Here is a 27575-nt window from a genome sequence, read left to right as displayed (position 1 = left end):
CTGGACCATGCAGCATGCTCAGTTGTTTGCTCTTTGTGGTCTTTCTGTTTGACTACTGAGTATTTGACTATTTGCACTGCAGTTTCAGGTTTAGCTGTCACAGACTATGCAAGATGATTTTAGAAATACTAGCTCAGAAAAATGCTACAAAACACAAAAAGTTTATTTAGTATGATATCTGCTTGAACAAAAATCAAGAATCATGACATGATAGTGAGAATAAAGTACTTTATTACATTAAAGGTGCTGGATTGTACTAAAGAGGAGACTGCTGTCACATTCACTCACAGAGATTCAAACCACACAGCATATAGCCATTTACAGATGTGGGATAAAAAGTCATAACATGTTTACACCCATTTGTTTGACAAATTGAAGAGTATATTAAAACCTTGCTCCTTTACAGTTTTTTGCATTGTACCATCAATCATCTCATAAAGCATTTCAAAAACATCCTCAAACATTGTGAATATTTGCTATTTACGTTTGCTTAGTGTTATCAGTCCTTTTAAGATCATTATGATTATTATGAAATACATGCGACTATTTGAGTTCCTGAGCTTTTTTTTAATCCTAACCATCTATTTAATCCTAAATTTTTAAAACAAGACTCTAATCCAATGAGGGATGAAGAGCAAAGTATTACGAACAGTTTTACAAAGCATTAGCCAAAGTATAATCAAACACACTGATAAATAAAAATCTCACAGTATATTAAGACAAATGCATCCAGTGCATTATTCACTACAGTGCATATGTTACAAAAGACTCAACAAATAAAAACTCCTTCATTTAAAGGAATTGCACAATTCAAATGGTGTATGGCGTATTGCCTGGGCAATCTGGCAAACTTATTTAAATCAAATAATAATATTGCAAAAATATTGAAAATCTTCATCTTAAGAGGTAATATAAAAGTCTTTGTTATGGTCTTTTACAGTCCTAAGCATAAAAATAAAAACAGAACAGTGGCACCTACTGGTATTAAAGCATACGGGTTCTTAAAAGGCACAGGTTCAGTTAATTAAACTTTTTGTTGTCTGAACTTTCTGTAATATTACCCATACAGCATCCAACATATTACCTGAGAATGTTATCATCTGTTTCAACATACAATCCAAATATTTGGTCACAAATAAATAGCAGAAAAAGAGATTTAACTTCAGAAAAGTTGAAAGAGCATGACAGGTATAAAAATAAATACAGCACAATCTGCTGACATTTTCTCTGGCCTATGCATTGCGGTACCTATTTTTTGGAAGATCACTGTTGCATTGTATATTCTCATAAATAGAGAGTGCAGCTGTGTTTTGGTAGATTAGATCGACATTGGTTCCAGTTCTTGACCTAATGATGTCCATGGCACACTGGTTTAAGAAGACATATTGGTCCTGCAGGGACAACAAATACAAAAACCATTTCTAACAATGTACAGTAAGATATACAGCATGTGACAAAAACCACGGTGAATGTAACTGTGTCCCACCTCTGTCTGCACCATAAGCGGGCGGTGCATCCGCAGATCATGCACAATACCAAACACATCCACAATACTTTCCCTTTCAATCTGGAAGATCAGACGGTCAATGGCTATAAAGGTACCTGTTCGTCCAACACCAGCACTGAGGGTAACCATCGCAGATACACAGACAAGCAAAAGAAAGTCAGAATATCAGATAAATATATAGACTTTGGTCACTTTGGAGCCTGTGTGTGTTGTGTCAGACCTGCAGTGGACCACAGTAGGAGAATTTCTGGAGTACTGGTCCATGTGCTCCCTGACCAAATGTCTGAAGCTGATGAGAAGCTCAGTGGTTTCCGGTACCCCATGATCCGGCCACGCTGTGAAGTGGAAATGACGCACTGAACGCGTCTCTGCTGTTTTGATCTGGTGGCCAAACAACACACTAACTAAAAACAGGTGTTTAAAAAGCACTGATGGGTGATAATTTTTACTAAAACACAGTGTTGGTTTTTTAGCCTCCTAACATGCATTTGCCTTTGCCATGTACAACATTTTGTAACTTACATTTTTAATGGAAAAGTCTCTGATTGTCCAGTCTTCAAGTGGTATTTCAGAGGTTGCTGTCACGGTGATGTTTTCAAAGTGCTTGGTGCCAGAACCCCAGTATTGCTCACATTTTACCTGGAAACAAAAGATTATTATTGAGCTGTAACAAACTGCAGGTGTTAGTAACACAATTATCTTTATTCAAGCTATATTACATTTAGAAGAACCAGAATTTAGATTACAGCTAATTAAAATAAATGTAACAATACATTTGGAAAAATCAGCATCACACAAGCCTCAGAGTAGCCTGTCATAGGAGGAACAATACACTGTGCATATGTCGAAGTATCAATGGAAATATCAATATTTTGATAATTTGAAGAATTTTGCAAGTACTGTAATGGGGTTTGTATCACTCAGATAAGCAGCTACACTTTTTATTTTTGAATACAACCATTTTTTGTATCCAAACATTTGATAGTCTAGTTGAGCAATGCTCTGCACATTGAATTATTTGCCTCTACCCATATGAAAGGTTTAACAGTACACTGTGCTCTGCAGATATGTATCAGATTCTTAACTCTGATTTTTCAATGTTCATGAGCAACTTAACATTTATTATGCAATTAATTACATGAATGGGCAACAAATGTTGATGATAGTGCACAATTTTTTTCACAAGAAGGTGATTACATTTAGAGAAATATTAAGTGTTTTGGTCAACTGTATTCTGGCCATTATGTGGTTTTTGTATCCGTACTCACCCGTCCCTGTTCATTACAACGTGTCAGCATGACCAGGGTCTGTACATTCTTCTCCCAGACCATCCGCCAGAACTCATCGACTGTGGTGGGCAGAGGACCCTGAGCTGCAATAAACTCCTTCCTAGAGTTGTGACCCTGTCAAATAAAATATCAGCCCAGCCACATGACACATCCTCTATAGTTTTCTCTGAGATTCTAAAGTGGTTCAACCATCATCATGGTGAGGGGGAAGGGGTTTACAATGGTAAGGCCTTAAGCAAAACAATAAGTTATTTTCAGTAAGACTTTACTGCAATAATTAGTGATGCAATAATTGAGGCTTAAAGCTGCTTTAAAGAGTGTCAGTACGCACCGGCATGTAATTAGCATTGATGTAGTCATCATATGGATTTCCATGGACAATAGAGAGTCTCACCCTAGAAGAGTCATCTAGTAGGCAAAAACACAAATAAATCCAACAGAAAAAATTGTTTGTGTAAAATGTTTCGGTTGAACTGATGCTCATTTTTCTGAAATGTACAGTAAGAGAATTAAAATTATGTTTGACATGATGATGAATATGAGATGATACAGTTTAAAGAGTGAAGAGTGTTACTGTTGAAAGTAGCAGAGGTGGATTTGTTAAGGTGACTTACAGGGAAGCACATTGTTGTAGCGGTTCTTGGGCCTGTTTTCCGAAACCAGAGCGCTGGTTTTCAACTGACCTGTACCAATTAACTTCAGGTCCTGAAAAGGGTAAGGAAAAATTGATTGTTTATTGTGTGGTTTACTTTAAGTCCAAAATCTGTGAAATACCACAAACTGCAATAATTTATTAGTAAGGAACTATAATCACAGAAGATTTTATTTCCAGTTACTGCAATTCCACTTCTCAATCACTCATCTAAATTATGTAGTGAACTCTATCTCAAATAAACTGCATATTTTATATATATATATATATATATATATATATATATATATATATATATATATATAAATATTATATATATTATATATATATTTTATATTTTATATATATATATAATGAGCTTCTCATTATATAATAATATATATATATAATATTATATATTATATATATATTATATATATTATTATACAGGTTAATATACATAACAGGAGTCCTTCAATATTAAGTTCATGCTTCACCTCAAACTCCTCAGCAAAGCCACAGTTGGAATCTGCCTTCTGCTTCTTGTAATAAGCCTCATAGTCTTCCACCCTCACAGGTATACTCCTGCTCAAACAGACGCCAGATGTCAAAAAAGAGAAATTGTTCAAAATACTAGTAGATTTTATTTATGCCATAATGTGTAACATTTCATAGACCGGCTCATACTTTTAGTCATTTAGATTTATACTCACACTTTGGCTCTAGAAAAGGAGAGAGGAAAAAAACAATATTGACCAACAGGCTTAACTATTGTTGTCTACTTCTGTTAAACCTATAACAACAGGGTAAAAACCTACCTCATGGAATGAATCTGAATGTCTGATGTTTCTTTGTTCGAAGACCTACAACAATAATAAATAATTTGGTGTTTAGTCCTATAAAAAAACAACATAATAATAATTTTTAGAAGTGGTAATGATTACAACCTTCTCCAGTAGATAATGAAGCCAATAAGGACAAAGAGGAAAATGAAAAAAATTCCCAATGTTACTCCGACTGCCATGCCAATGACAGCTGAAAAGACAAAGCAAGAGGCCAGTGAGCGTTTCCTCTCTTTATGGTGATTCACTAAGAAAAAAAGTTTTGATATTGAATAATGGTACCTGGGTTTTGTGGGAGTTCAAAAACAGGATAGAATTTAGTCACTGTGACCAAAGATATTTCATAATTCACAAGGTTGTTTTGTAGAGTCAGACTGGTGAACACAGCGATGGCGTATCTGCAGGTTTAAACAAATCAATTAAGAGGTTCAAAAATGGTTTTCATATACGCATGTATTTTTTAAATTTATTTTTTTTTTTGCATCTGAAAATCTTAAAATAACAAATTCTGGAGTATTTGCTACATAATACAATGTTTTCACAAAGTTTAAATACAGTGTCTTTCTAGTGTGTCAAATACATCATATATCATATATCATGTATATCCTATCTGTCATTATTGAATTAATATATATTAAATTATGCCTATTAACCAGTTCACTTGTAAAACACAAGTGAAGCTAAAAACCTTGGTAACATACCAATTATCAAAATAAAAGTATTTAACAGACTGTGATTAAAAATCAATATTCAAAAATTCAAGCATTACGTAATACCGGTACATATACAAATGTACTTAAGGATTATAGCAATAGTCTCTAAAAAGGTTGTCTTTATTACATATTTTTTTACCAAGATGTCTATTTTAATGACATGGTTTGCTTTCTTACTGGTATTTTTGAGTGGCTTCCAGTTCACCATTAGTGTAGCCTTTCCAGCTGGATTTACTCCCTATGTTTATGGTCAGAGTATTTCCTTCACTGCGTGATTGGAAGAGGTTCTCATAGACTGTTGCCAGGTATACTGAAGTATTCTTTGACTTCCATTGATCATAGGTTTTCCCCAAATAATGTTTCGAATCATTAGGGACAGGATCTGGAAGGACAGGAATCAATGAAAATAGCAATTTGCTTTCCACAAGAAAGTTTTTCTCTGATTTAATCTGATTTATTAATCATATAAAACAAATAAACAATAAGAAATTCTTAGACTACACATAAATAAACTGATCTCTAGGATCCAGTGGTCATGGATGGATCATGACTGGATGACATAGCCCGCTCGCTGAGAGAAAAAAAGAAGAAACAAGCAGAAACAGAAAAAAGGAAACTCACCAGTGTCTGTCACCAGCACCCCAACATGTGTGATTGGCCCCATGGTGCTATCCAAAAGACTGGGGTTGATCAACAGGGTGAAGCTTTTGTAATCCTTAGACTGTACCACTGAGAGTGATTCATAGTTTGTTGGAATTAATGGATCTTCAAAAAATATGAAAGACAACAGATTAAATTTTTACCTAAAATGTACTTAAAATACATGAAACTTAAAGTTTAACCAGTCTATTATTCTTCCACTTGTAGTAGAGACACCTTCAACAAGAACATTTTGTATTGTTGGCATGTATCCAAAACACTTCCCTATGGAAATTTGTGTGAATATATTACTAGAAAAACATTCAGGTATATGTGTATTATAATGTCTGCAAAACATAACATACTTGTGATGCCTGTCTTGCACACTAAAGGCACAGGAAGGCTGCTCTGTCCACAGCTCTCTGTCACCACAGCCAGTGTGTACTCAGTGTAGTGTCTAAGGTCAGACACAGTGTAATTACAACAGCCTGATTTGTTGATCTTATTGTTTACAGTCACCAGGAAGCCGGTAGACTGGCCACTGGGTTTGTTCCAGGACATGATGAGTTTTGCATTTGTTGCGTTTGGACCTTCACATGTTAAGGATTTCACTGAGTTTGCATCTGCAGCATGAAACAGAAATGACAAAACTGAAACAAAACTAGAAATAAAAATATTGACTTGATAGCATCTTAAAATTGTAAGAAGGTTGTAATTGCATCTCCATCACACCTAACTTGATTTTAACATTTCTCATATTATATCCATGCAGAGATGAAACATCTTTTGAAACAATCTTATAGCAATAAGTGCGTATGAAATTAATCAAGCAGTTATGATCATACTTGTGCAGCTGGAACTGGACATGGGAGCACCCTGTGTTCCATCAGAGGTCTCTGTAGTGACACTAAAATTGTAGGAGGTGCCAGGATCCAGGTTTGAGATATTATACTTCGTGTCTCCTGTTGTGGCACTGCAGGGTTCAAGTTTACATTGCCAGGTCAAGTTGTAACGATAGCTTTCCTTGTAATCATCAGGGGCGGTCCATTCGACTTTGATGCTGTCATTTGTTGTCTGTGCCATGACAGACTTCACACTCAATGGTCCTGATTTAAAAATATTTGAGTTACTTCAGATAGTAAAAGTGAAAAAAGAGAGCACTCATACTTACACATTGCTTGGGTAGAGAAATGAAACCCTTACTTGTGGTGACCATGAAGCTGTAAACCTTCTCACTCATAAAACCCATGGCACCCACCGTTGCCACAGAGATGTTATAGGAAGTCCCAGAGAGGAGGGAGTCAAAAGTATAACTGGTGTGTGTTGTATTGAAGCATCCACCTCCCTGGGATGGTGTATTATTCAACTGGTAGACAAATGATGCACTGGTCATCAGAGGAGCTGGCATCCACTCAATGTGAATGGAGCTGGTTGTTTTTGTCAGGATATTGATTGGGCCTGGTGGGTTAGGGTCTGGGTGGGTGAGGATGGGGGAGAGGGGTGAAATTGGCATGGAAACATTATAATCTCAACAAACAGAATTAGGATTCTTTTAGAATATGCACACTTCAGGGTCCATAACTGATGATGTGACATGATTTATCGTATTACAAAATGTAAACAATTACATGACCTCATGCTTACAATATTCAGTTCTGCTTGGTCTTGTAACATATTTGGTCTGTGCAATGTTTCTTATAGTTACAGGATTTTTATGCCATCATTGTCCTTCTGTATGAGTGTCATGCTGAAGGACATATGTGATTATCATGTGCTATAATTATATATATCCTTGAAAGCACCATCAAGTATTTTGAGCTTTAAAGGCAAAAAACATATCACTGTTGTGCACAATAACAAGAAAATGTCCATGGTGTAGTGAAACAAATAAAAAGCAGTAAACTCAAAAATTTACATATTTACATTATGGTAAAACTTTAATAATTGTATTTAATTGGGGAAAGAAGATGAAAAATCACTTGCACTGAATTACTGAATATGACAAAACTGAAACTTTACAATCAAACAAATTGATTATACTTACAAGTTTCAGTAGTACTGAATCCAGATGATGCATTGAAGGGTCCACTGAATGTGGTTATCATGGCATAGTACTGAGTTCCTGCAGACAGGTTCTCAAACAGTAAGGAGGTATTAGTAGAATTAACCGTCTGCACAGTTACATTGGATAAAGTTCTATTTAGAAGAACCATATAATAATCCACATTCCCAAGAGGTTTTGTCCATGACACCAGGACTGAACTGTTGGAGCCCTGGTTGGAAATACTGGGTTGTGCTATCTCAGGATCTGTTAATGCGAAAGGGAGAAAAAATAAATCTGATAAGCCACTTTTACAATATGAAATTAGGAAAGAGTAATAATGAAGATGAAGAGTCTTACATGTGTACTGAGAGGTGCATTTCCCTTCCCCTTCACTGCCATTCACTGCCCTGACAAAGACACAAAAGCTGAAGTTGCTCCCAGGGGTGAGTCCTGAGATCTGAGTGGAATCTTCTGTGACAGTTTTGTTTTGGGTGCCATAGCCTGCAGTCATGACCCTATATGTATATCCAGCCTTGTAGTCTGGTGGTTTCCCCCAAGACAGATTCACAGTGGTTGTGTTTAAGGTGGTAGCTCTCAGCCATGTTATTCCATATGGTCCTACAAAAAGAAGAGAGTGTTACTTTTGAAAACAGCAACATTATCCGACCCTCTTCTTCCATATTTTGTCAATTAAGTACTTCTCCCTGTACAAATCTTTCATAGACAGCTGAAAACATAAAGTAATAATAAAATAAAGAAGATTGATTATTAACTTGGGTTATTTTGTTTATTTAGATTGAGGGTTCATTCTGTAAACTTGGGGGTAGATACAGTGTTCTTGAGGGGATATTTACATACGTGTAAAGTAGGAGACTGACACAGGAGCTGCCTGAGTGCCATCTGCTGTTTGTGTAATGACAGTGAAGCTGTACTGGCTTCCAGAGAGGAGACCGGTGATTGTTACTGTGGTGTTGTTTGACATCATTTTTATTACTGTGGTGTCGTTGGTAACATTCACCACATATTGGTACTGAGGTTTACTCATTGGCTGTTCCCACACCAGGGTCACTGCATTTGTGGTGATTTTACTTTGAGTCAGCATGGTTACAGAACATGGCTCTGAGAAAGAAAGACACAAGAAATTCAGCCGATATGCAGAACATGAGTTTTTATCAAAATAGTAAAAATAGCATCTGTTGCATCTGAACATGGTATTTCTGAGAGGACAAAACTCATCCATTTGTCTCAAAAAGCAGTAAATTATTATTTCACTACAGATTTTTTGTGCGTAAGTTATTGTCATAACTAAAATTGAAGTAGTTTATGCCACACGTAAAATGAAAACTCCCTTTTTAACTTTTGGAATAAATCATTTTTACTTCATAAGAACACTACTACTGCTTTTCAATTTGCAAAATATCTCTTTGAGTTGTCACTGGAACTAAATTTCAAAAGAAGGGTAAAATAAAAAAAAGATCTAATCCACACTAATAACCCTGATGCGATTGTATCTGTGTTACTCACTTGTATAATTTTGTGTTGTCACCACTGTGCTCATATAGTTTAGTTCACCTACAGTAACAACAGAGATGTTATAGGGGCTTCCAGACTCAAGGTTGCCCAGAAGGAACCAGTTGTTGTTAATCCGAAAGGAGCCATTAACAGTGGACACACTGAAGTTATAATAAGGATAGTTCATGCCCACTGGAAGTGGCCAGGTAAAGTTGATGGACTCCACAGACTGAGACACCACAGTGATGGGACCAGGAGGATTGGGAGCTAAAAAAGAGAAGGAAGAGTTCAATTTAAACACTAAAGACAGTTCTAAAATAAACACTGGTCAAAATACAGTACATATAGCTTGCAAAGGTTTGTAAGTTGCAATGTTGACATAACTCACAAGTTGCATTGCAAACACTTGAGCTGTTACTCTCAAATAGTCCACTCTTGGTGCCCACCACCACACAGTAAAACACCCCTGGTTCCAGGCCCCATAACAAATTGTTTACAGTGGTGTTGCTCAGGTCGATGGCACAGTTGTCACATGACACCGGCTCCTTGTCTCTGTACAGGTAGACAGTGTAGTAGTGCACCTGCCCCATCGCTTTTATCCAGCTCACTGACAAGTTAGTTGTGCTTCCTATGACACTGATGTTAGAAACCACTTCAGGCTCTGAGGGGAAAAAAGGTTAAATGGAAGAAATTTACAAGGTCCTGCAGTAACAGTTGTAACATGGGTGTTTATTTTAAGTGATGAAAACTGGCATGTTTTCTAAACCAAAATTACCTTTATGATAATTTGGGAATTAAAAATTACAGCAGGGAAATTTTATAGTATGTGCATTTCCCACTTTAAATTTGGCAAGCTATTGTAAAATATTGTATTCCACTGATTTTACACAGTAACGACATATGTATGTATATATAGGTATCTAAATATATATATATATATCGCTCTCTCACTATATATATATACACACACACACACACACACACATATATATATATATGTATGTATATGTATATATATATATATATATATATATAGCCTATGTATATATTTGTATATATATAGAGAGAGGAGAGAGAGAGACAGAGAGAGATCAACTGATAACACTATGGGTCTATAATACATTATAATGTATTATAAGTTAATCAGTAAATGTTTATATACTGCTTAAAAATGAATAATAGGGTAACTTAAATTGAAGTGATACAAACAACATCAGCTTAAACTTAAACCCACAAGGAAAAATGACTGACTGAAAGACTGTGCTGGGTTAGAGAAGCCAGTGGAACAGCAGCTAGTCTTGATGTGACGATGCAAACACACACAAAAAAAAACAAAACACAAGGCATGTTCTTGACAACTTTCCAGTAATTACTATATGCCAAAAAATATGAATTACTTGTGAATGAGGTGAGTGTGTAAGTTTGCATTTTCCTTGTGCTTTAATGTTTTGCTAGTAATGTAACTTTCTTCATATTACTTATGAAAAAAGGATGTTGTCAATATATGGACCTACTTGTGAAAGTAGTTATCAAGGCTCGTTCCCCCTCATTTGATGAATTTACAGAAACAGCAGCCACTCTTATGTTGTACTGGAATCCAGAGGTTAAGCCGTTAATAGTATAAGAGGTATTTGTAGTGTTGATAAAAACGTTTTCTGCTGAAGTCCACCGAACTATATATAAGGTAGCATTGCCATCAGGTTTAATCCAGTTCAGAGTCACAGATGCTGTTGTGACATAAGTCACAGTGAGATTCTTGACCACAGAGGGTTCTGCAAACACACACATAAGAAACACAAGGTAAGGCATGTTCTTGACAACTTTCCAGTAATTACTATATGCCAAAAAATAAATATGAATTACTTGTGAATGAGGTGAGTGCGTAAGGATCTCCTTGAGTTATATTGTTTCCAGCAACAGCGATGATTGTGATTGTGTAGCTTGTACCAGGGATCAGGTCTGACAGCACGGTAAATGTATCATTTGTGTATTTGGTCACTGGCACTCCACCATTGCTCCACTGCACCATGTACATGAAGACCTGACCAACAGGTGAGGTCCAATTCAGGGAGATGGAGGAGCTGGTTTGGGAAACACTGGTATAACTAATGATACCTGGTCCTGAAGGGAAAAAAAACAGCAAAAACATCAAGACAATAAAATGAAAACTTAAGAAACAAAACATTACAGGCAAAATAAACAATATCCACAAAACGCAGTGAAGCAAAAAACAAAGCTTAAGCATCAAAATGTTTAACTGGTGGACTTGAATTGACGTCATAAAAATAGCATCAGTTTAGCAGAATGAACCCACAAAGAAAAATCACTGAAGGAAACACTGTGTTGAGTTAGAGAAGCCAATGGAACAGCAGCTAGTCTCAATGTGACATCAGGCTTTGGGAATCTAAAGTGTTTGTATGGGATGGATATTTTCATATGTTATTTTGATTTTAGCTTGCATTTTCCTTGTGCTTTAATGTTTTGCTAGTAATGTAACTTTCTTCATATTACTTATGATAAAAGGATGTTGTCAATATATGGACCTACTTGTGAAAGTAGTTATCAAGGCTCGTTCCCCCTCATTTGATGAATTTACAGAAACAGCAGCCACTCTTATGTTGTACTGGAATCCAGAGGTTAAGCCGTTAATAGTATAAGAGGTATTTGTAGTGTTGATAAAAACGTTTTCTGCTGAAGTCCACCGAACTATATATAAGGTAGCATTGCCATCAGGTTTAATCCAGTTCAGAGTCACAGATGCTGTTGTGACATAAGTCACAGTGAGATTCTTGACCACAGAGGGTTCTGCAAACACACACATAAGAAACACAAGGTAAGGCATGTTCTTGACAACTTTCCAGTAATTACTATATGCCAAAAAATAAATATGAATTACTTGTGAATGAGGTGAGTGTATAAGGATCTCCTTGAGTTGTATTGTTTCCAGCAACAGCGATGATTGTGATTGTGTAGCTTGTACCAGGGATCAGGTCTGACAGCACGGTAAATGTATCATTTGTGTATTTGGTCACTGGCACTCCACCATTGTTCCACTGCACCATGTACATGGAGACCTGACCAACAGGTGAGGTCCAATTCAGGGAGATGGAGGAGCTGGTTTGGGAAACACTGGTATAACTAATGATACCTGGTCCTGAAGGGAAAAAAAACAGCAAAAACATCAAGACAATAAAATGAAAACTTAAGAAACAAAACATTACAGGCAAAATAAACAATATCCACAAAATGCAGTAAAGCAAAAAACAAAGCTTAAGCATCAATATCAAGAAAAACAGTTAATAATTACAACTAATAGTGGTTTGGAGAAGAACCTTGATCCAGCACATACAACTCTAAGATACTGTACGAGCTGAAACTGTTCTCAAAACTGCTCTCCAAGTGCAGTGAAATGCTCCCTGACTTGTGGACTGTAAAACACTGATCTGTCCTTCAAAAATTTAGAAACAATTAAAAAAAAAACTCAGTTTGACGAGCACAAACTTTGACTAGCTGAGTGTGTTTCATAACAGGAAAGCATGGCTTACACATCTTAAAAGCTAAAAAATGACAATTTCTATAATTTAAAATCAAATAAAATGTTTTTACTTGTGAATGAGGTGAGTGCGTAAGGATCTCCTTGAGTCTTATTGTCTCCAGCAACAGCGATGATTGTGATTGTGTAGCTTGTACCAGGGATCAGGTCTGACAGCACGGTAAATGTATCATTTGTGTATTTGGTCACTGGCACTCCACCATTGTTCCACTGCACCATGTACATGGAGACCTGACCAACAGGTGAGGTCCAATTCAGGGAGATGGAGGAGCTGGTTTTGGAAACACTGGTATAACTAATGATACCTGGTCCTGAAGGGAAAAAAAACAGCAAAAACATCAAGACAATAAAATGAAAACTTAAGAAACAAAACATTACAGGCAAAATAAACAATATCCACAAAATGCAGTAAAGCAAAAAACAAAGCTTAAGCATCAATATCAAGAAAAACAGTTAATAATTACAACTAATAGTGGTTTGGAGAAGAACCTTGATCCAGCACATACAACTCTAAGATACTGTACGAGCTGAAACTGTTCTCAAAACTGCTCTCCAAGTGCAGTGAAATGCTCCCTGACTTGTGGACTGTAAAACACTGATCTGTCCTTCAAAAATTTAGAAACAATTAAAAAAAAAACTCAGTTTGACGAGCACAAACTTTGACTAGCTGAGTGTGTTTCATAACAGGAAAGCATGGCTTACACATCTTAAAAGCTAAAAAATGACAATTTCTATAATTTAAAATCAAATAAAATGTTTTTACTTGTGAATGAGGTGAGTGCGTAAGGATCTCCTTGAGTCTTATTGTCTCCAGCAACAGCGATGATTGTGATTGTGTAGCTTGTACCAGGGATCAGGTCTGACAGCACGGTAAATGTATCATTTGTGTATTTGGTCACTGGCACTCCACCATTGTTCCACTGCACCATGTACATGGAGACCTGACCAACAGGTGAGGTCCAATTCAGGGAGATGGAGGAGCTGGTTTTGGAAACACTGGTATAACTAATGATACCTGGTCCTGAAGGGAAAAAAAACAGCAAAAACATCAAGACAATAAAATGAAAACTTAAGAAACAAAACATTACAGGCAAAATAAACAATATCCACAAAATGCAGTAAAGCAAAAAACAAAGCTTAAGCATCAATATCAAGAAAAACAGTTAATAATTACAACTAATAGTGGTTTGGAGAAGAACCTTGATCCAGCACATACAACTCTAAGATACTGTACGAGCTGAAACTGTTCTCAAAACTGCTCTCCAAGTGCAGTGAAATGCTCCCTGACTTGTGGACTGTAAAACACTGATCTGTCCTTCAAAAATTTAGAAACAATTAAAAAAAAAACTCAGTTTGACGAGCACAAACTTTGACTAGCTGAGTGTGTTTCATAACAGGAAAGCATGGCTTACACATCTTAAAAGCTAAAAAATGACAATTTCTATAATTTAAAATCAAATAAAATGTTTTTACTTGTGAATGAGGTGAGTGCGTAAGGATCTCCTTGAGTCTTATTGTCTCCAGCAACAGCGATGATTGTGATTGTGTAGCTTGTACCAGGGATCAGGTCTGACAGCACAGTAAACGTATCATTTGTGTATTTGGTCACTGGCACTCCACCATTGCTCCACTGCACCATGTACATGAAGACCTGACCAACAGGTGAGGTCCAATTCAGGGAGATGGAGGAGCTGGTTTTGGAAACACTGGTATTACTAATGATACCTGGTCCTGAAGAGGAGGGAAAGGGAGGAGAGGAGAGGACCAGACCAAGTGGTTAATGGAGCCAGAACCTCTATCCGACACATACAACTGTTAGGTACGGTAACAGCTGAGGTTGCATCCTGTATTGCAGGAGGCATTGAAGTGCACTGAAATGCTAACTTACTTGTGTATTGTGAAACACTGGTTTTCTGTCCTTCAGTATATCCATCATCTGCCACTGCAGTGACACTTATATTATACTGGACACCAGCAGTCAGGTTGGTGATGTTTTTAAATGTTTCAGTCACATTTGCAGTATCTCTGACATTCCCATTAGTCCAGTGTAGTATGTAGAAAGAGCTGTTCCCCTCTGGTTCAGTCCAGCTCAGAGACACAGAGGATGTTGTGAATTCAGTGACTGCGAGATTCCTAACTACTTCAGGCTCTGTAAGTAAGAGAGGGAGAGATTGGTAGGAGAAAGAATTAATCTTTTACATTGTCATTCCTCATCGGTTTGGCATGCCATTGTCACTTGTGTATCAGATATCTGTGGTTTATTTGTACAGGGCACACTTCTCAGCCAAACAAAAGTCAGATTCTCTGAACACATAGCAATATCATCGGTCCTATGCTGTGCAAAGACATCACTGTAGTCATAAGTGATACAAGAGACTAAGAAAACTTACTCATTGTGACACTTGTGCAGCAGTTGCTACAAATAAGGAAGATCTGATAGACAGCTCCAGCAATGAGGCCAGATGTGGAATTATTGACAGTGGTATTGTTAATAGTGACTATGCAGTTTGATCCCAATTCCAGTTTTGTTGTTGTTGTTGTTAATGTGCTTGTTTCATTTCTGTAACATTGCCTACCTATGGGATAAAAGGACAACATGAAAAATGAACACAAAATAAGCACAGATCATCAAACAACATACTAGCCCAAATTGACTAGCTTATATTATGCAAAAAATACAATACTGTGTGAAAACATATATTTCTTTAAATGTAAATGTACACCTAAACATGAACAGAAGTGTATAAAACAAATTTTAAAAATATAAGTATATAAGTATAAGTAATACAATATAATAGTACTTACAAACATCTGCTTGAGAATTCTGGGGAGATGAGGACAAGGACAAGAAAAGTAAATTATCTTACACCAGCAGAGGTCAGCATTGAGTTTTGAACAGCAAGTCCAACTATTTGTTCAGATCCACAAGGTTAAAGTTCATTTAGTAATGACACGTAGAACATGGTTGTTGATTTAAAATCATTAAACTGCTACTAAGGAAATTGCTTTCACAGTTTCTTAAACACCAGACTAACATCATATGTAACTCTGGGTCACACATGCTATGAGCTGTTCCAGTGAAATGACATGTGATGCATCCTAGGAGAGTAATGCACAAACTTTTAGTTCTGCTCCAGGGTGAACACAGGGCGTATTGAAGGCTGGTCCTTACACTCATTTGCTTTATGGTGGCCAAAAACCATTGTTCTCTGTAGCCATCCATTTTCTATACCCTCTTATTCCTAACCAGGGTCCCAGGGATCAGCTGGAGCCTATCCCAGCTCTCTTTGGGTGGAAGGCAGGGGTCCACCCTGGACAGGTCACCAGTCCATCACAGGGCCACATAGAGACAAACAACCTCACACACTCACACTCACTCCTATGGGCAATTTAGAGTCACCAATCAACCTGACATACATGTTTTTGGACTGTGGGAGGAAACCAGAGTACCTGGAGAAAACCCACACAAGCACAGGGAGAACATGCAAACTCCACACAGGAAGGCTGGGTTGCAAACCCACGACCTTCTTGCTGTGAGGCAACAGTGCTAACAACTCACCCACCATGCTGCCCGTATTTGTCTGTATCACACCTGAAACTCCTATTTAAATTCATAAAGATGTTCTAGCTACTAAGAGAAAACAACTATGCTATTTTTGGTTTATATATCAGGAAAGGTCCTTTTCTACAGTGAACATGAACACCCAGAACCCAGTATTGTAGGCTACAGTGCCATTACAGCTGATGAACAAATCATGCTTTTGTGCCTCATAGTGCAAACAAGGAAGTAGACACTGGTATTTTTCAGCTATGTAATCATTGTGTGACCTTAATGTTAAACATGCGGAAGTATAGTTGAGAAGGTTGTTCTTCCTCCTTGCAGAATTACATCTAGATATGGCCTATCTCAGACTCCCAAAAGATCACAGCAAATAATGATATCACACAGTCAAGCACGTGGACATATAATTTCATAACCATACAACACAAACTCTGCAGATGTTACTACAGTACCTGCATTATGTTAAGAGGACTAAACACATAGCTCTGATCCACATTACTTATTAGCCAAAGTTTAAACAGCCCAGAGTTACTCACTGACATATTTGCTAGTTAGTCTGTTTACTGCAGTGGTAAACATTAAACACATGGCATCATTGCTGTAAACCCATATCATTTCCTTCCCTCACAGAGAACACAGATAGGGGCAATCATTAACAATGACAGAACACACTTTACAGTCATTTATTATAGCATATGATGTCGTAATGTGTATGTAATGTATATTCTACTTACATTGTAGATTCTGTACAACATGTGTTAGAAATACTGTGCTTAATAATAATACAGATAATAAAGCAAATGTTTGTTTGAAATTTCATTTTTAAGTAGAGTAGAATAATAATCAGACCAGGAAACCAAGGAAGAAAAGGTCCATTTAGAGTTAAATGTTGCCCCTTCACCCACCCGTCCCTAGAGACCAGTGTCCTGGTCTTAACTTTTCCTTTTATATTCACAGCAGCGACCCTGCCCTTCCTCTAAACCCTCTGGAGCCCTGTTCTTGTTTCTGAAGTGCCATGCAGTGGTGCACAGGGAGTTCAAGGGTTCAGTACGCTTTGAAGACCTGGTAGAAGGTGTTTACATGGTGTATGAGAAGGTCAATCCAATACAATATACTCTATCTAGACCCTATAGGCTAAACAGACACATCATCACCAATGTCCAAATTGGTCACATAGAGTTGAATCAAATGTTACTTATATAGTACGTGTGTTTCTTATCTTCAATCAACCAACCATTACATCAGATTATCAGGTAGTGTAAGAAATCCTTTTGTGTTGATGTTGCACATCGGCAGAAGGAACAGTCTGCATGAGGAAGTATGTATGTGTGTGACTATACTTGTGGGGGGTGTTAGCATAGCTGAGCCTCACTTTGTGCCCTGTCACACAAAGACTAAATGGGTGTTTGAGAATTTCTCACTATCCAGAATTTAGTGACACATTTTGCTCTTCCACCACAGAAAGTTTTTCAAAAAAACATCTGCCATGTTGGTAATGATTTCCCAGGGTTGGGTTCATTCAGCTATTTTTCTCAGGAGCTGGTGTAGACCAAAATAAGACCAAGCATTTGAGGGTATTATATGGACTACTACTGCTGTGTGTCACCAAAGATTTTTGTTACAGTTGTGAGCACTTGGCCCTTTCCTGTCATTCCCTACGCACCTACTAGATGTCTGAATATTCCCAGTTCCTGACCACCTGATACTGTCCTGCCCACCTGCTCCTCATTCCTTCACCTTTTCTACAGTATACCTTATGAACCAGTTGTTTTCCATCAGCCCCCTTCATCTGAGATTAGCAGTACCAAATTTATAGTGGTATGCAGGAGATGTCTCACACTGTACATTTTGTACCATTCAAGCATAGCTCGTAAAATTTTTGCAGTAGCATTGTGTTGCAGTGATTCTCATAAACCCTTTTCATGGAAATCAACAGTTATTAATCCTAAGTCTTTAGACATCACTGTTTTTGCAAAGCATGATTTATGTGAATAACAAACTTAAATTGTTTCAACGTTCTGTAGAAGTCCAAGCAGCTCTAACACAAACCTTTAACCTTGTTTCACTGACTGAACTAACTCCTGACTCCAGTTAGTGTCGATGTCAATAGCCTGGGGTTCATGAGAAACACAGAGGAGAACAATATCATATTTTTTGTGCTATTTAAAACTGATTGTCCCTTGTTCAGACTTCGATGATGATCTGACCATATTTGGCATTACATGGGTTGCATAAGGAATCCCTTACATTTTCTTACAGTAAGTTCTATTTGAAAGCTAGTTTGTATGGTGAGATGTTTTAAGCCAGTGGGAAACAATCTCAGTAAACACACGTAGAACACGTAGAACACGTAGAACATGTGTCTGCCCTAAATCACAATGAATTGAACCTCTTCTAACTTAATATTGTTTATATACCAGTATGTAAAAGTTGCATCTTAACACTGAAGAGCACATATTTTCTTACAAACATTCATGTTAAACTGACCTCTTGTGATGTGACTTCTCTGTGTCATGACTCCCAAAGGTTTTATTTTCCTTGGCCTTCTTCCTAAGAATCACTTATTTTCTCCTGACTAAATAAACAGAACATCGTCTGAGGCCATTATGCCTTGGCACTGACTCAGACAGCAGAAATAACCCAAGTTCAAAGTCCCATTTGGGAAATGCTGAAGTTAAAATAATGGATAGCATTTTTCTTAAAAAGCCTCTGCTCTGCCCATCTGTACATCCCCCCATGGTTCTTATTATTGTATTGAAACCACTGAAAGAAAAGGAGAAAAATGATTTTGCTAATGTAGTTCCTGGTATTCATAACTCAAAGTGTGAAGACGTTCAGTTCTTAGAAGCTCTTAGAGTTGCTCCTCATAGACTTTCATTCGAAGAGCAACATTTAATCTTCATTTTTAAACATATTTGGCTGAGACCAATGACCCTTTTGCCCTGTGGGCTGTATCTGTGCCCTTTGACTGGGCTTGTCTGGAGGAGGAGGAGGAAATGACTGTACCGTCCACTACATAAACATTACATCAACCCTGCCTGCCACTGTCTCAGTCCTTCACCAGCAGTCGGCCTCTGCTGCTCACCTCCTGATAACACCCCAGTTCCTTCCGCCTTAATAACACTCAGGCCCAACTGCAATAAAAAGTTAAATCACTTTAAAAACTGTTTGCTCAGAGATGAGCCTATTTAACATTAGCTTTTCATAATTTGATAACTTGGAACAAAAACAAGAAAGCGAAAAGAAAAAAAAGGATAATACATTCTGCTTCATGAATTAGCAAAGTTGCACAAGGTTGCCACGCTGCTGGTGGTGCCTTTGTGAACTTGCTGAGTGGGGAAAGTGGATTCCTCTACAGCTGACAATTCTGCAAAATAAACCAGATCACTTGCTCTGTGTGTGTGTGTGTGTGTGTGTGTGAGGGTGTGTGTGTGTGTGTGTGTGTGTGTGTGTGTGTGAAAGAGAGAGAGAGAGTGAGTGTGTGTGTGTCTTGAGGATTAGCAGCGAAGACACTATTCACTATACTTCCATTCTCCACGTATGTGGTGACATCTCCAATTAGTTTAACAGATTCATCTTTAATAACCTTCAAATATGTGATTTACAGGTGCAGTATCTTTGCAGTATCAAACCACATAAATCTTACTACAGTCTGCAGCTGCAGAGACAGTTATTACTACTATTCTGCTATATGAGGCTATTAACCTTTAATAGAGCTAACGTATCTTGTAGTGCTTTTATTTTCCCTTGTATTTTACGATTGGTTTAATGTGCTGTCTTAGGACGTATTACAAAAATGATAGAGGAAGAAAAGATTTTCCAGTGACAGGATCAGGCTAACCCTGATTCTCAGATTTAGCTGAGGCTATCTCAGCAGCTAGCCATAACTAGTTGAAATATTCTGCAGCTTTGATACCTGTTTCCTAGTTTACATGCAGTCATTTTCTATTGTGATACATAGCAAAGAGAAAAAATAAAAAGTAAATGCCCAACAGGCTGTGTGGCACATTGATATACAAAAGTATATATGTAAATATTTGTAAATATTTAAATCATGTATCGTTGTGATGTGGAGTCAAATAAAGCATTTAAAAATTTGTGTTGTAGGTCAGCAGCTGCTGGAACAAATTAGAACAAATTAGGAAGTAATCCATTCCCAGACAAAATGTTTTTTGTTCTCCACTATGCTCTGCTGCAAGTTTTCTAAAGTTGCCTGATTAGACATTGTCACAATATTTACAAAAGCACACCACAAGCCAATTCCTCTACTAAATTTCCTCTTCAAAATGCAGAAGTTCATCAAATTGAATTTGTGGTGAGTTTTGAAAAAGTCAAACTGTTCACTTTCTTCTGGCCCTCTAATAAAGAGGCAGCCTGTTCTCTATTTAAAGTTCATTGCCTCAGTAGATTGAGAAACCTACTCATTGTTTCTATTCTAGCACAACATCCTGACCCTTCCTGAGCGCACCCAGATAACAGACTCTTAGGTTAAGCACACCTTCAGCTCAGACCTTCAGGGCAAATAAATGAGGCCACACAACACTTAAATCAACTCTTGTCTCACTTGGGTTGGAGCATTGATGTTGCCAAAACAGAAAATGACACTTTATTGTTCCTTAGCCTGCTGTATGCCACGTACTTTTCTCATGCCAATCAACAAGACCAGACTTATTATACATTATTAAGCAATATATTCTTGTAAAGTAGTGTTAAAATACTTGCAAATTGTTTGACTAAGATGCATCATTAATTGCATAAATTCATTAATTTATGACACATATTCTGAACAGTATAGCATTTGAGTGAGATATAATTTCTGTGAGAAAACAAATGGCACAAAACTTCCCAAGAGAAATTCAACATGAATGCCCTCCTGTGGAATTCTATAGAAATGTGAATCATAAAATAATGCTGAAAGCCATGTCTAAAAATATCTGTTGCCTCCAAAGGCTCTCTGCGCATGTCGGCTTTACCAGTAAGTGTGTTTGTCTCCAGTATCCACCTCCCACACCACAGTCCTAACACTGCTATCATGGGCCACATCATAGACTATGCAAATGAGTGGTGTAGTATTTACTGTCCCCAGCACTATGCAGAGTCCTTAGCTGCTGGCTGCAGATAGCCATCTGAGCACAATTCACTTGCCATTAGAGCTTCCTCCTAATGTTGCTGGCCATGCAAACATACCCACTCCCACAGGTTCTGCACAGTGGACTAGGACGTCACTGATCAGAGTGTTGTTCTCTATTAAAGTGGTATTCATGGTGTGAAGTGTGATTTTCTGTGAAGAAGTAAGAAATTCTTTGTCTTGTAGGTTTTATATTTGTATTTGTGATTCTCTCCTTTATGCTTTATTCAAGAGTGTGATCACAGCCTTTATATTACCAAAGAAACATTGTCTATATGTGGTCTTTCTCATTTCAAATCCATATTTTGTCGAACAGTTTATATTCGTTCTGTGGCTTCTAATGAAATGGTGTTATATTTGGTACTTGCAAATAGCAAAAATCCCATTCAACCCTGGAGCCTTTCTGTGTGGAGGATGCACGTTCTCTTGCCTGTGTGGTATTCTCCCACAGTTCAAAGCCATGCACCTTGAGGTGCATAGACTATAAACTATAAACTTGCTTTTAGTGCAAGAAATATAATCTGCAGATGTAAGATAATCTTCTGGGGATCATGAATGTCTGTATTTATGGCAATCCATTAAATAGTTGTTGAACTATCTTTGTCTGTATTAAAGTAGTGGAATGACTAATGCTGCATGTTGCAGCTATATTGGCTAGAAACAGAGAACTTCTGTTTAGGGTAGGTTTATGAAACCTGCACCTGGCTGTCATTGATACAGAAGAACAACTCCATCCAAATACCACAAGCTGCCTGCTGTTTATTATGCTCAGTTGTAGCAATGGGGCATTAATAATCCTGCTTAGAGCACAAGACATTTATTTTTCATCGCCTGTAAAACCTTGTCTGGTCATGAGTTGATCAGAGGCCACTGATAAAATGGCAACTCTCTGCTGACAATAAGGCCTTTGAGACTGGAAGTGGAGCCTGTGTCTCATTTACATGGACTGGGAAACTGTGACTCTTTGTAGTTCATCTTGTACATGCTGAGCTTCCATCTGCAGCCCTGGTTGAAGGCAGCATGTTTGGGGATGCTAATGTGAAACTGGGCTGTATTGATACAGTTAAAAGGGGGTTGAGTGGGTGGAGGGTGCAGCAATCCACAAGGAAGGTCTTGATTTGTGACCTGTGCACTTTAGACCAATAATGGGACGCAAGACACTTGGAGGATTATGCTGTCTAATTTAGATACAGTGAGAAGAATACATTTTAGAAAGGGACGCTTGTGTTCAGATTCACATCAGACGTCACCAAATCATAACACATAATCACACGACATCTACATTGTACAGTGAGACGCATTAGGGCAATAGAGCACCAGCTAACCAGGAAGCCAGTGTTCATCAGGCCATTTCTTTTATGTTAGAAAACGTCATATTTCCTCGTTCCAAGATGTTTCCCAATGATTGTCATGCATCATTGTCATTTCTACAAGCTGCGAGGGGTCCACAGACAGAGAAAGAGAGAGAAGCAGATAAAGTGGATGGGAACAGAACAGGTACCGTGATAAACTCATGCAAAGTGTTGTACTTTTCCTGTCTGATTAACAGGTGATGACTAAGCTGTGACTGCACCTAAAAAAGCACACCTTCTTTGAACTGGTTTGCAGAGTTGTGTTGTATGTGTGTGTTGCCAGACAATGGCTACTCAAACAGCACAGAAAGCTCCTTAATACAAGAAAATGTTGTACAGGATATCAACTGTTGAATAGACGCATTATTTTGATAAGAACTTATTCAGTGGAACTATGGTTTATAGTCTGGAGGGACAAAATCATTTAATGGAGTCAGGACTGAATAGTGAATTATGTATGAAGACATTAACATACACTGTACCAGCCCTGTTTAATGTTTGTTATATCTATTCACTTATAAAGGAAACTTATATGTGAAGGTTCAATGACCACCATAAGTATATTAGGTTGTCACTGAAACAAAAGCAGAAAGACTCAGATGTGAACAAACAGAGCTGAATACCATATTGAATATGTGCTTAAACTGATTCCAGACAAATTAAATGAACCAGTAAATGAGTTAACTTCAGTATAAATAACTGCAGTTTCCTAAAAACAATCTCTATAGAAAACTACAGAAAGAGAAACACTTTTGAACAAATGATAGACATAATACTGTAAAAATGTCCAACAAACCATAGCATGTTATACAACACATTCATGAACAAAGAAAATATACATACTGTAATGTTACAAACTGATCTTATAACATATAACTATCTTAATATAACAATAAAGTACATCAGTAAGGGGGCAGTTTACACACATGTTTCTAAAAACATGTTTGTAATGTTGATTTGATCCACAGTTATATATCTGTAAACCATCAGCAGTATATGGTCTGTTCGTTCCTAAGATTTAATCAAATATTTGGTCTGTCAACTGAACCTTACAAGATAGATTCACGTTAGATTGGAAATTCATGCAGACTGTGATATGTATGTAAGTTATATGGAAATATTATATTGCGCAAATGGAAAATGTCAGTATGCAAAATAATAATAATAACAATAATTTCCTCAGAGGGCAATACTTCTGTTTTTTCTGTTTTAACTTCCTTTGTGCTTTTAGCCAGACTGTGTTTTCAAATGAAACACTTTTTAAACTGACTGCTGAGAATAAATCATATGATAACCCAAATGGGTATAATGTTTCCAACAGCTACTGTTTCTGCCCCTAAATCGCTCTAGTAGTATAAGGAAAGTTTATTGTGTAAAACAAACCTACAGACATGAGAAAGAAAGACAATGAAATCCCAAAAGAGTAAGACGACTACACTGAGACTACTAGGAAAGAGCAGAAAAAATACCAATGAGAAAAATCAATAAAGCAAAAGGGAAGAGTCACAGTATGTCTCAATGTTTTGTTCCTCTTAACACTGTGCTTTGTGTTGCACTGTGAGCTGTGCATCATCAACATCAAGCTCCAACCTCAAAGTATCTCTCATTACTTCTACCACGTTGGAATAAATTGTTTCAAAGTTGTTTAAGAAGCAGTCGCTTAAGTTGCTTTGTCTTAGTTTCCTCTTTTAAAATGTGTTCTTCCTTCAAAAGCAGTGCGATACAGGACAAAAAGACGTGTGTGTGGTAACCAGTACAGTACTTTGACAAGAAGGACATTTCAAGTGAACTCAACAAAACAAAGATGTTTAATGTTAAAGCAGCAGGTTTTAACTGTTGTCTGATGATAAATTTAGGCTTACTGATGAAACACTGTTAGTTCCTGAAATTCTGTACAATATAATGCATGGTCTGTGACGCTGTTGTTCCATTTACAGTAAAACTGAGTTAGTGGCAGGTTCATATTTGCATGTGTGGCTTGTGTAAATGTCTGCTGATGTTAAGTTTTTATAGAAGTGGACTATATTAACAGTTCACTGCACTTTCACTTCACCTTTGAAACATAATCATTTGGATACAGAATATCTGTGTTTGACCATAAGACATTTGAGCCATGTGTTAAGGAAATAACAAAATAAATCAATCATGACCAAGGTTTTCTTACTAGATTTTTCTGGAGCTTTCAGTTGTACTTCTCTCCAAGGTCAAAAATCAATTTGCAAGCTCAATAAATAAGACCTGTTTCAGTTTGTCACAGGGAGTCATGTTCTACAACTATTTCATATGATTTTCATTGTTTCATTTTACCTAGACCGAATAAAAAACCACAGCAGCAGTGTGCAGTGCTTCTGTGCAGGCATTACACAACATTTGACAATTTTTTCACTTACAGCTCAGCTCAGAACCCCAAACTTGCTGATATAAGTGGAATAGTGTTTGTCCTGAATTTGACTCTAGTGAACGATAGAGAACTTAACTTAATTTGTATGTAGCTTTAAATTATGATCATATCAGGATTTAACAGGTAAAAATCAGATAGTCAGTCCTAGGTTAGAAAATGAATAGTGTGTGGGTTTGGATGTGATGTTTTCGATTCAAGTAAGGTCCACATTTATGTACTGTGAATAATTAAGCAGCTGATGTGGAGACATTAGAAAATGAAGTAAATAATCAATCCTCACATCTAACAGGAAAAAAGCCATCGTTTGTCAGCGTGAAAACAACTTTATTTTTTCTAATCTGATGCCTCTACAGTTATGTGTTGGTTAAAGTATGGCAAATATAAAGGAAACTGTTAACTGCAGTTATGAGAAATTACACAAATCTAAGCATATGGTGTCAAAGTCACACATTTTACATATGCAGAAATAAACACCTGAACCTGCTCAGAGTTTGTGGTGCATCATGCCACTTCTGAGAAAGGTCTAGACCACAAGTGTCCTGAAAATAAAAGAGTTTTGGTCTTTTCTTACTGATGAGGGCAGTCTCCAGGTTATTTACTTGTTAATCTGTCAGAGGTGCTTCCAAAAGAACTCCTACTAAACCCATACATCACATTGATATCTGTGTCAATACAGATATTATGTAATACATCAGGTATTAGCCATAATGTGACTGATCTGCTTTAATATAAATGTCAGTATAAAATTCAGTATCTCTATAATCAGACCGCTTTGACTCGGTTAAGGTTTTAAGTGCATGTTAATCTAAGGTCTAAGGTCATATAAAAGTGATCGACGCAACAGATATTAAATGTATGCGTAGATGTCAGACTAACTTTCAGATAAAGAATCAGAATCTGTACTGTGAGAGAAAAAAAAACTGTCAAATGAAAATAATCTTTTGCGTAGAAAGTCCAATACCAGCCCACCTGAGACACACCTATCTGCCACGCTCTGTGTTGTTAGATTACATTAGACACTAGTTGTCCAAAGAAAAAGACCAATAAGGCCTGGAATGTGAGCAGCACTTAATTCCACTCCTGACCCCGCACAACGCTCTCTCTCTCAGGTAGTATTTAGGTAGACCAGTGAGACAAGGTCAGGTGTGTCTGTGGCTGCTGGGTGTGTTAGGTAAGATTTTACAGGGATGCAATATAACACATATGCAGTGTTCAATAAGGAGATTCCATATTTGAAGTAGTTCATTGGAGTATTTGCCTTAAGTATTAAATACAAAATGTCAGTGCATTTTTATTTCCATAAATTAGTCCCATTGTTAGGCCTAATATATTATCTCTGTCTTGAGACAAATAGTCATTGTCACATCTCTCTAATGCAGATCAGCGTATGAATTACATTCTGATATTAATTTGAATCCTGATATAACTTTCACAGGCCCATTATTCATCAAATAGTCATGCATGTTAATGCCAAATAAATCTCTGTGCTGGCACCAGGATGTCACTGTTTTGTTGCTGATATAATATTCAGTTTAAATCTGACCACAGACTTCACACAGCTACATTCCTCTGCAGCAGGCGGTCACCTGCGCAACAGGTGCACTGATAAAAACTGACCTCGTCATCTAAACAATGCGCCCTGTTGTTTCCTACAAAGACACACACACACACACACACGATACCACCTAGTTTAGCTCTGTGTAAAAGGGCAGATGAATGAAAGTTTCTTACCCTGAGGACAGCACTGAAGACTAGGAGAGCCCAGAGAGCGACGCTGGAGCCCGTCGGTGGCCGCATGATGCCGCACGGCTTTGGGGGGGGGGGAGAGACTGAAGTGTCCTTTCTACCCGCTGGTTGTTTTCATGTCCAAACTTTATTCTCGGTTAAGACGCAGCCTCCTCCGCCGTTACACCAAGTGCACTAACGGGGAAGGAGGGAAAGTTTCCCCCCTCGCTGTTAACGGGGAGGAGCAGCCGCAGTGAAGGCTGCCACTCCTCTCACCATCAGCTTGAACCCGGCAGACACACGCCGATGACTGCAGGACGGCTGCAGGAGTGCAAACGAGTCATCCAACATTATTGCCATAACTTGGTCACGCAGGCCGAAGGAATGCATGCATCCGTTTATCAACACAGGAAGCTACAGGGCTGCATGCAAGACATGCCAGCGACTTCATATACGCAAGGGAAAAGCAAGAAGTCAAGGGGTCCTTAATAAGAAGGGACTCCCGGGGAGGACAAATGGGTGTCCAAGAGCTCAGGGTGGGGAGTCATTTCCCATAAACAAGACGTGTAAAGCTGAAGAAAATTCTTTGAAAATATAACTAGTGATAACAACATATAGCTTTTTTGATTAATAGGTTACTTGTTTATAAAATAATTAGGCCTAAATAGTCCATGACT

At 37.5% G+C, this 27575-nt stretch overlaps 1 protein-coding gene across 4 annotated transcripts; it reads right to left on the bottom strand.

Moving 5' to 3' along the window:
• Positions 1-211: 211 nt before the first annotated feature.
• On the bottom strand, positions 212-27177 carry LOC113133251 (receptor-type tyrosine-protein phosphatase eta). Of its 4 annotated transcripts, XM_026311931.2 has the most exons (33): positions 26905-27177; positions 15536-15554; positions 15121-15306; positions 14619-14879; positions 14204-14461; positions 13494-13751; positions 12784-13041; positions 12074-12331; positions 11725-11982; positions 11041-11298; positions 10692-10949; positions 9566-9838; positions 9190-9444; positions 8524-8784; positions 8023-8283; positions 7666-7929; positions 6825-7094; positions 6467-6727; positions 5987-6244; positions 5604-5747; positions 5160-5364; positions 4552-4667; positions 4375-4462; positions 4246-4290; positions 4141-4149; positions 3925-4012; positions 3411-3501; positions 3128-3204; positions 2776-2910; positions 2030-2146; positions 1728-1888; positions 1487-1622; positions 212-1391 (listed from the first exon to the last, which is right to left on the bottom strand). In XM_026311931.2, exons 1-33 carry the CDS (start codon positions 26968-26970, stop codon positions 1233-1235), a joined length of 6012 nt encoding a protein of 2003 aa, XP_026167716.1. In that variant the 5' UTR covers positions 26971-27177; the 3' UTR covers positions 212-1232. The 4 variants fall into 4 exon arrangements, with proteins under 4 accessions (XP_026167716.1, XP_026167717.1, XP_026167719.1 ...); XM_026311932.2 differs by lacking the exon at positions 12074-12331 and having other exon boundaries at positions 26905-27176; XM_026311934.2 differs by lacking the exon at positions 14204-14461 and having other exon boundaries at positions 26905-27176.
• Positions 27178-27575: the final 398 nt, after the last annotated feature.

Source organism: Mastacembelus armatus, chromosome 6, assembly GCF_900324485.2.
Source record: "Mastacembelus armatus chromosome 6, fMasArm1.2, whole genome shotgun sequence".
NCBI classification, from domain to species: Eukaryota; Metazoa; Chordata; class Actinopteri; order Synbranchiformes; family Mastacembelidae; genus Mastacembelus; species Mastacembelus armatus.
The sequence above is the reverse complement of the archived record's forward strand: the minus strand, read 5'-3'. Positions and strand labels throughout refer to the sequence as shown.

Coding starts and splice junctions, on each gene's coding strand:
- LOC113133251 (XM_026311931.2), bottom strand. CDS start 26,970: ATGCGGCCACCGACGGGCTCCAGCGTCGCTCTCTGGGCTCTCCTAGTC. Junction 13,042..13,493: donor CGCACTCACCTCATTCACAA/GTAAAAACATTT, acceptor TTTTCCCTTCAG/GACCAGGTATCATTAGTTAT. Junction 1,392..1,486: donor CGCTTATGGTGCAGACAGAG/GTGGGACACAGT, acceptor TTGTCCCTGCAG/GACCAATATGTCTTCTTAAA.